The sequence below is a fragment of the Salvelinus fontinalis genome, chromosome 3, assembly GCF_029448725.1.
Source record: "Salvelinus fontinalis isolate EN_2023a chromosome 3, ASM2944872v1, whole genome shotgun sequence".
NCBI classification, from domain to species: Eukaryota; Metazoa; Chordata; class Actinopteri; order Salmoniformes; family Salmonidae; genus Salvelinus; species Salvelinus fontinalis.
Genome location: NC_074667.1, coordinates 35,642,558 through 35,653,060, shown reverse-complemented (window position 1 = coordinate 35,653,060; position 10,503 = coordinate 35,642,558). Strand labels below are relative to the sequence as shown.

General features: G+C 44.9%; 1 protein-coding gene across 1 annotated transcript; it reads right to left on the bottom strand.

Annotated features, from left to right (window-relative positions):
- Positions 1–4,056: 4,056 nt before the first annotated feature.
- On the bottom strand, positions 4,057–7,469 carry LOC129846073 (tubulin alpha-1C chain-like). Its single transcript, XM_055914066.1, has 4 exons — positions 7,361–7,469; positions 5,508–5,730; positions 5,272–5,420; positions 4,057–5,164 (listed from the first exon to the last, which is right to left on the bottom strand). The coding sequence occupies exons 1-4, from the start codon at positions 7,361–7,363 to the stop codon at positions 4,190–4,192; spliced, it is 1,350 nt and encodes a 449-aa protein (XP_055770041.1). The 5' UTR covers positions 7,364–7,469; the 3' UTR covers positions 4,057–4,189.
- Between the last annotated feature and the right edge of the window lie 3,034 nt (positions 7,470–10,503).

The following is a 10,503-nucleotide window of genomic DNA, read 5'->3' as shown; positions in this document are numbered from 1 at the left end:
CCTACTACTGTTGTGTCATCTACAAACTTGATGATCGAGTTGGAGGCGTGCATGGCCACGCAGTCATGGGTGAACAGGGAGTACAGGAGGGGGCTGAGTACAGGAGCGGCCCGTCAGGAAGTACAGGACCCAATCACACAGTGCGGGGCTGAGACCCAGGGCCTCAAACTTAATGATAAGATTGGAGGGTACTATGGTGTTGAATACTGAGCTGTATTCAATGAACAGCATTGTTACATAGGTATTCCTCTTGTCCCGATGTGATGGCGATTGCATCGTCTGTGGACCTATTGGGGCAGTATGCAAATTGCAGTGGGTCTAGGTGATATGATCCTTGACTAGTCTTTCAAAGCACTTCAAACTGGAAACTGGAAACCACATATCATTAGGCTGCATGTATTGTAGCTGGCGATTTTAACAAAGCAGATTTGAGAAAAACGCTACCGAAATTCTATCAGCATATTGATTGTAGTACCCGGACTGGCAAAACACTGGATCACTGCTACTCTAACTTCCGCGATGCATAAAAAGCCCTCCCCGGCCCTCCGTTTGGCAAATCTGACCACGACTTCATTTTGCTTCTCCCCTCCTATAGGCAGAAACTCAAACAGGATGTACCCGTGACAAGGACTATTCAACGCTGGTCTGACCAATCGGAATCCTTGCTTCAAGATTGTTTTGATCACGCGGACTGGGACATGTTCCAGGTAGCCTCAGAGAATAATATAGATTGATACGCTGATTCGGTGAGTGAGTTTATAAGGAAGTGCATAGGAGATGTTGTACCCACTGTGACTATTAAAACCTACCCTAACCAGAAACCGTGGATAGATGGCGGCATTCATGCAAAACTGAAAGCGTGAACCACCGCATTTAACCATAGCGAAATGTCAGTATAGGGACAAAGTGGAGTCGCAATTTAACGGCTCAGACACGAGACATATGTGGCAGGGTCTACAGACAATCACAAAAAGAAAATCAACCACGTCACGGACACCGACATCTTGTTCCATACAAACTAAACACCTTCTTTGCCCGCTTTGAGGATAATACAGTGCCACCAATGCGGCCCGCTACCAAGGACTGTGGGCTCGCCTTCTCCGTGGCCAATGTGAGTAAGACATTTAAACGTGTTAACCCTCGCAAGCCTGCCGGCCCAGACGGCATCCCTAGTCGCGTCCTCAGAGCATGCGCAGACCAGCTGGCGTGTTTACGGACATATTCAATCTCTCCCTTTCCCAGTCTGCTGTCCCCACGTGCTTCAAGATGGCCACCATTGTTCTTGTACCCAAGAAGGCAAAGGTAACTGAACTGAATGGCTATCGCCCCGTACCACTCACTTCTGTCATCATGAAGTGCTTTGAGAGACTAGTTAAGGATCATATCACCTCCACTTTACCTGTCACCTAGACCCACTGCAATTTGCTTACCGCCTCAATAGGTCCACAGACGATGCAATCGCCATCACATCTGGACAAGAGGAATACTGTACCTATGTAAGAATGCTGTTCATTGACTACAGCTCAGTATTCAACACCAAAATACCCTCCAAGCTCATCATTAAGTTTGAGGCCCTGGGTCTCAACCCCAACCTGTGCGATTGGGTCCTGGACTTCCTGATGGGCCGCCCACAGGTGGTGAAGGAAGGAGACAGCATATCCATTTTGCTGATCCTCAACAATGGGGCCCCACAAGGGTGTGTGCTCAGCCCCCTCCTGTATTCCCTGTTCACCCATGACTGCGTGACCATGCACGCCTCCAACTCGATCATCAAGTTTGCAGATGACACAACAGTAGGAGGCTTGATCACCAACAATGACAAGACAGCCTCTAGGGAGGAGGTGAGGGCACTCGGAGTGTGGTGTCAGGAAAACAACCTCTGACTCAACGTCAACAAAACAAAGGAGATGATTGTGGACTTCAGGAAACAGCAGAGGGAGCACCCCCCATCCACATCGATGGGACAGCAGTGGTGAAGGTGGAAAGTTTTAAGTTCCTCTGCGTACACATCACGGACAAACTGAAATGGTCTACCCACACAGACAGTGTGGTGAAGAAGGCTGAAGAAATTTGGCAAAAACCCTCACAAACTTTTACAGATGTACAATTGAGAGCATCCTGTCTGGCTGTATCGCCGCATGGTACGGCAACTGCACCGCTCACAACCGCACGTCTCTCTAGATGGTGGTGTGGTCTGCACAACGCATCACAGGTGGCAAACTACCTGCCCTCCAGGACACCAACAGCACCTGATGTCACAAGAAGGCCAAAAAGATCAAGGACAACAACCACCTGAGCCACTGCCTGTTCACCCCGCTACCATCCAGAAGGCGAGGTCAGTACAGGTGCATCAAAGCTGGGACCGAGGACTGAAAAATAGCTTCTATCTCAAGGCCTTCAGACTGTTAACAGCCATCACTAACACAGAGAGGCTGCTGCTGACATACAGACTCAAATCATTGGCCACTTTAATCAATGGAACACTAGTCACTTTATTAATGCCACTTTAATAATGATGTTTACATATCTTGCATTATTCATCCCATATGTATATACTGTATTTTATACCATCTATTGCATCTTTGCCTATGCCACTCGGTCATTGCTCATCCATATATTTATATGTACATATTCTTATTCCATCCCTTTACTTAGATTTGTGTGTATTATGTAGCTGTTGTGGAATTGTTAGATTACTTGTTGATATTGCTGCAGTCGGAACTAAAAGCACAAGCATTTCGCTACACTCTCCATAACATCTGCTAACCATGTGTATGTGACCAATACCATTTGTTTTGATTTGATTTGGCATGAGGCAACATGCTCTGTATGTTATCATTCTCCTCCTGCTTATCTAACCTCAACAGTCAAGCTCTAAGTTAATGATCTGCAAGTAAGAACAAAAATTATAAATAAAAGTATAATTCATAAAGTAATTGTGTTATAAACTGTTATAAACCGTAAACCATTATAAACCGTAAACCATTCATAAGAAAATGCCATGCTAGGGAGACGCCATTGTATTCTATTATTTTGTCATACACAGATTACTCAATATTTGTACATAATGGAGCTGCTGTCCGGAATGTTAAAAGAATGTGGTCTCAGACTTTGGACGCATAGCCGCAGGAAGTTGTTTTGGGGGTAGGTGTACACTCTGTCCTCATCTCTGGCATTAGAGCCGAGCCAAACAAAGGCCAGGAAAATATCAGCCCATACCTCATTTCAATGCATGATACTTAGAGGATTATTTAATCAGACCCAGACCACTTCCACAAAAGACAATTAAAATATTCCAAATCTCAAGACGTTTCCAAAATAATTTTGCATACAGTAGACACTGCAACCTTTACTCTCCACCAAAGATCTTATATTCAAAGTTCAGGCCTACTTCATTTCACCTCAGCAGTCAATTACCTGTAAAGGAAGAGAATAGAAAATGCTGTTGTAGCTTGTTATAAACATGTTCACGTCACTCACACAGGGAGTTGATGACACCGGTATAATGTAATAAGATGCTCTTTTATAGCTCTGAAGTACAGGTCAGAGGTCTTTAATATTAACACCGCTAACAGTAATTCCGAGGACGACTATTTGTAATTGAAGGGTATGTGGATACCATCCAAAAGGCTATAGCAAAGTGGCCCTTACTGACATCAAATTACTGAGGAAAGGTAGCTAATATATATATATATATATATATATATATATATACAGCCTAAGTGCACAATTATCGATGACATACACAAACTTCCTCTAAATTAAACCAGAATGCTTCAAATGCTCAATCAAGAACAAAGGAGTAGTTTTGCTGAAGAGGGATCAAATTTCACATTTCTATGCACCAGTATCTTTGGTTCTCCTATTCCGACTATATTTGCATAGATTTTATGAAACAGTCCCAACATTCAGCCTCATTCAGAGCAAGCTGTGATATCCAACACAGCAGAGCAATCATATTGAGTGCTGTATTATGAGACATTACTTTATTTTATGTGGATGCCAAGTTATCATTTGATTTTGTATGCAGGGTAATGAACCACAAACAAGTTTACAAACATTGAAATTGACTTTTATTGCAATAAAGAAGAGCAAGATTTAAAAGTCAATGATACAAAGGGACAGAAAAACATTGTTCCATGAGGAATGGTTGAATGTGTTGAGACAGGCTGAAGTTTCCTGATACTTCTTAGTACTCTTCTCCCTCATCCTCTCCTTCCACGCTATCTGCTCCCACCTCCTCATAATCTTTCTCCAGGGCAGCCATGTCTTCCCTGGCCTCAGAGAACTCTCCCTCCTCCATACCCTCACCTACGTACCAGTGCACGAAAGCACGCTTGGCATACATCAGGTCAAACTTGTGGTCAAGGCGGGCCCAAGCCTCAGCCACTGCAGTGGTGTTGCTAAGCATGCACACTGCCCTCTGAACCTTGGCCAGATCTCCACCAGGTACCACAGTTGGGGGCTGGTAGTTGATGCCAACCTTGAAACCAGTTGGGCACCAGTCTACAAACTGGATGGAGCGTTTTGTTTTGATGGTGGCAATGGCAGCGTTAACATCTTTGGGCACAACGTCGCCACGGTACAGCAGACAGCAGGCCATGTATTTGCCGTGACGTGGGTCACATTTCACCATCTGATTACATGGCTCAAAACAGGCATTTGTGATCTCTGAAACAGTCAGCTGCTCATGGTAAGCCTTCTCTGCTGAGATCACTGGGGCATAGGTGGCCAGGGGGAAGTGGATACGGGGATAGGGCACCAAGTTGGTCTGGAACTCTGTCAGATCAACATTGAGGGCACCATCGAATCGGAGGGAAGCAGTGATGGAGGACACAATCTGGCTGATCAACCTGTTAAGATTGGTGTAGGAGGGACGCTCGATATCGAGGTTCCTACGGCAGATGTCATAGATAGCCTCATTGTCTACCATGAAAGCACAGTCTGAATGTTCCAGGGTGGTGTGGGTGGTCAGGATGGCGTTGTAGGGCTCAACAACAGCTGTGGACACCTGGGGAGCTGGGTAGATGGAGAACTCAAGCTTGGACTTCTTGCCATAGTCAACAGACAGGCGTTCCATCAACAGGGAAGTGAAACCAGAACCGGTGCCACCTCCAAAGCTGTGGAAGACCAGGAAGCCCTGGAGGCCAGTGCACTGGTCAGCCTGGAGAGAGGGATGAGAGATGTTTCACATTTATTGTTAGTTGAGTAAAGTAGGCAGGCTGTACCATGTACAATAAGACATCACTAAAGGTTATTTGAGATTCTCACCAGTTTGCGGATCCTGTCCAGAACCATGTCTATGATCTCTTTGCCGATGGTGTAATGCCCACGGGCGTAGTTGTTGGCTGCATCCTCCTTCCCAGTGATCAGCTGCTCAGGGTGGAAGAGCTGGCGGTAAGTTCCAGACCGCACCTCATCTGGAGAAAGATCAGTTAGCTTTTCTCAAGACTAAGGAGATATACCAATGTTAGCAGAACCTCATTGTTTCAAGACAGTGATCTTACCAATGACAGTGGGCTCCAGATCCACAAACACAGCCCTGGGGACGTGCTTGCCAGCTCCAGTCTCACTGAAGAAGGTGTTAAAGGAGTCGTCACCTCCGCCAATGGTCTTGTCACTGGGCATCTTGCCATCTGGTTGGATCCCATGCTCAAGACAGTACAGCTCCCAGCATGCATTGCCGATCTGGACGCCAGCCTGGCCCACATGGACCGAGATACACTCACGCTGTGGGAAAATTAACAATCACGTCAAATTGAGCGCTCAGATATTAGTAGTCTTTCCTACAGATGAGTTCCAGTTATTTAAAAAATCCTATTCACGAGGAAGCCATTTTGTCTGTATGGGCTTGTGTACCTGTATGTTTTCAAGTTATGCATAGCTTTGAATCTAATACAAGCACACCCTGGTCACCTGACTTAGTGTGTAAGTGATTATATGCAGCTATGAGGGAGACAGACCTGCTCTGTGTTGGTGCTGCAGAGAAAGAACATGACTACAGGCAACAGCTTTTGGAGTAGAGTAAGTCTATTCATGGCCCTAAATTATTGAGGGGTTTAGCCTCTTCTAAATTTAATCAAGATTTAGACAGAAATGTAAGGATACACTTCCAGACCATTATTAAAATAGGTTTTGGTGATTATTAGTGTATAACTTAGGTTACTACATGTCAATGACTCATTTTAAAGATGTATATTTAAATCAATGTGGCCTAATCAAACCCATGAGAAAGAATTGACAGGATTTACGTCTTACATCCGTGTTATTGGCTCTGGCACTGTCATTCGGTGCTCATGACAATGGGAATGATTATAGCTGTCGACTGTGGTAATCCTCGATGTAACGTTACTGAAAATCAGCATGGCAAGGATTAGCCATGTATGGGGCGGCAGAAAAGCCCTGATATGGCACAATTGACACTAGCCTACTCTGAAGAGTGGAGTTGTTGTTTTCAGCAAGCCGATTTTTGTTTGTTTATCCAAATTGATTCAGATTGAGCCAAATAGGCTATGCCATTGAATGGGCAACTCCCCTTTCCAACGAAACGAAATGGCGTCGTCTAAAATAAAGTGTACAGGTCTATGCCTCTGGAGTGTAAAGGACTACAATATAATCGGGTTATAATGATTGATATAGGCTGGAGCAGCCAGTCTTGTTTCCTTTATTTGCACAAGATGAGAAAGCACTACGTGGTCTGACTCTCGGTTTATTCAGGTATTGACAAGAATGTAACGACATCTGCCTACCCAGACATTATTATTCTATAAAAGGTCCTGCCCCTCGAACTTCCACCGGCGACAGGCTATAACAACATATCTGTTATAAATCACGATTAAGTCATCTCGACGGTGTGTCAGATCATTTCCGATTTTACTGCTTTTGCATTGTAGACTAGTAATGAATATGACCACGACACATGTTCACTACAAACGCGTGTCACTTTCCGCAATGCAACAAAGCAAGAATATCCTACTATGGTCAATGAGCGAGGGGGAGAGGAGGAAAGGACTAAGTGCCGTCCTACATAAGGAATCAAAGACCTCAATCTGTGGCGCAATCCTAGAATTGACAGTTACCGTACGTGTTAAAAGGGTCACATTTGAAGCCTAACAAATGAAATCATATGGCATTTTCAAATGTAGACTATTTGTGTCACATCGAGTAATGTCTGTCACTGTGGGAGAAAAAAATCATACAAAATATAAACGTGTTAGACAATAGAAGATATAGGCAACAGGTATTAATTATGGTGTCATGTTTTATTGATAATCCATAATCAAATTTTATTACACGATCATGACACCATATTTAAAGAAGTCTACATTACAATTCTCGTCATTTTCATATTCAAACTTACCATGTCTAAGATGAGGAGTTTTATAAGCGCAGTTAAGATAAAATAAGAACCCGTAGATTAAAGACCAACTCTCACCGTCGGACCTTTAGGAGTCTAATGTGAGAAGTTTCAGTAATGTGTCAGGGTGGGGCTTTATATAGGCTCCTGATTATGACGGTCCGCCACATGTGGGCGGGCTTTAGACTGAAATTTACCGCCCACCTGGGAAAAAGAGACGTATTTGCTCGTTTTATTGGACCATTTGAACATGTAGGCCTACGTGAATGATGAGGACCACGAAAGAAGGAAATGGCGTGAAAGAGTGTTACCTACGACCAACCGTATCATGTCTAAATGGATCCATCTTTTGTCAAATTTACTTCAAAAGTTTTTCTGCTTTTTTTGCATTTTAGCTAACCCTAACCTTTTTCCTAACCTTAACCTAATTGTCCTAACATGTCATCTTAATTCACCTAACCTACTGCTTAAGCGCTTCTAAACCCGCTATGAAAAGTAATTTCTGACAAAAGCTGGATATGCTCCAGCCATGATCCTACAACCAAAGTACAATGCCGTGAAGATAAGCAAATTCCCACAGCAAGGTTTTACAACTATTTTGATAGCCGATTACTTTGAAAATGATAACAATGTAGAACTAACCTTTGACACCATATTTTTCTGTCATCTTTAGGTTTTTTATTTGCCCTAGGCTATATGATTTTGCTTTAGATGTAATCATAATTCTTGATTTATTTTTTGGATCTGCTTGATATAAGCCTATTGCAGCTGAGAATCTTTCTACATTGACTTTGTAACTAATTCGGAGGACACAGCTGTCATTTTACTGATCTCAAGGAAGCACTTCTCCCTCTTCTTAAAAACTTTGCTGAGTCTGTTGGGTCATTAAAGAGGGCTACTGCACAAGGTTATTATAGTTTGGGTTTTACATATTAGTTTGAATTTATATTAGTTTTTTGATTTTAATTTGGAGTTTAGTATCAGTTAGTTTTCAGACCTGATTTGCTATTTTGATTTAGTTTCAGTTATATACAAATATTTATATTTCGTTTTTGTATTATTTAGTTTTACTGTTATGGACAGGAAGCATGCATGGGCCAGGCTAGGAGCCATTTGTGTTATATAGTTTGTTGTGTGTTGTTTGGGATGTCACTTCTTGCAGCCTGGGGCCAGTAATACATAACGTGAAGGGTTATAGGTTTTGTTAGGTTTAAAGGTGCAATCAGCAGTTGCTTCATCTATTTTTGGACTTATAAATTAATGATATGTACCCATTGATTCTTGAAGAATATAACTTATATATGCCTCATGAGCTTTAGTTCAACTGTCGATACCCATCAGAACTGTCACGCCCTGACCGTAGATTTCTTTGTATGTTTCTATTTTTAGTTTGGTCAGGGTGTGATGTGGGTGGGTATTCTATGTTGTAGGTCTATGTTTTCTGTTTAGTGTATGTCACCTTGCAGAACTGTTTCGTTTTCGTTTTTTCCTCGTTGTTATTTTGTTTAGTGTTCAGTTTTGATTAAATTATTAATATGGGCACTTACCACGCTGCACCTTGGTCCTCTTCTATTTCTCCCGACGACAATCGTTACAGAACCACCCACCAACAAAGGACCAAGCAACGTGGTGAGAGGGACTCCTAGACAGGTGAGCAGCACTATGTGGACTATGAGACAACCTGGGAGGAGATAGAAAGGTGGTCGGTTGACCCAGGGAGAGTGCCGGAGCCCGTCTGGGATTCTCTGGAACAGTGCGAGGAGGGATATCGGAGAATGGAGTTGGCGACACGAACACGGCTGGCAAGGAAGCCCGAGAGGCAGCCCCAGAATTTCTTTGGGGGGGAGGCACACGGGGAGATTGGCGGAGTCAGGTAGGAGACCTGAGCCAACTCACCGCGCTTACCGTGGCGAGCGTCGTACTGGTCAGGCACCGTGTTATGCGGTGGAGCGCACGGTGTCTCCAGTACGTGTTCATAGCCCGGTACGTTACATCGCAGCTCTTCGCATCTGCCGGGTGAGAGTGGGCATCGAACCAGGAAGGAGTTTGCCAGCCCTGCTCTCCAGGCCTCTAGTGCGTCTCCTCGGCCCGGGTTATCCTGCGCCAGCTCTGCACACTGTGTCTCCAGTGATGATCCATGGCACGAAGCCTCCTGTGATGATCCATGGCACGAAGCCTCCAGTGATGATCCATGGCACGAAGCCTCCAGTGATGATCCATGGCACGAAGCCTCCAGTGAGGATCCATGGCACGAAGCCTCCAGTGAGGATCCATGACACGAAGCTTCCAGTGAGGAGTTATGGCACGAGGCCTCCAGCGTCGCTCTCTAGTCCGGAGCCTCCAGCGACGCCCTCTAGTCCGGAGCCGCCAGCGACGCCCTCCAGTCTGGAGCCTCCAGAGTCGCCCTCCTGTCCGGAGCAGCCAGAGTCTCCCTCCTGTCCGGAGCAGCCAGTCTCCCTCCTGTCCGGAGCAGCCAGAGTCTCCCTCCTGTCCGGAGCAGCCAGAGTCTCCCGCCTGTCCGGCGCTGCCAGAGCCTCCCGCCTGTCCGGCGCTGCCAGAGTTTCCCTCCTCTTCGGGGTCCGTTGTAAGGGTCCCCAGCCCGGGGTCGGCGGTGAGGGTCGCCACTCCAGAGGTGCTACATAATGGGGCCAAGACTAAGGTGGAGTGGGGTCTAAGTCCCGCACCAGAGCCGCCACCGCGGTGAAATGCCCACCCAGACCCACCCCTATTGGTTCAGGTTTTGCGGTCCGCACCTTTGGGGGGCGGGGGGGGGGGGGTACTGTCACGCCCTGACCGTAGATTTCTTTGTATGTTTCTATTTCTAGTTTGGTCAGGGTGTGGTGTGGGTGGGTATTCTATGTTGTAGGTCTATGTTTTCTGTTTAGTGTATGTCACCTTGCAGAACTGTTTCGTTTTTGGTTTTTCCTCGTTGTTATTTTGTTTAGTGTTCAGTTTTAATTAAATTATTAATATGGACACTTACCACGCTGCACCTTGGTCCTCTTCTCTTTCTCCCGACGAAAATCGTTACAAGAACCCAACATATAAGCTTTTTTACTCTAACGTTTATAAACAAAGTAAATATAAACAAATATTGTAAAGCGTCAAAACATGGGTGAAACTATAATTTTGGATATCATGGATGG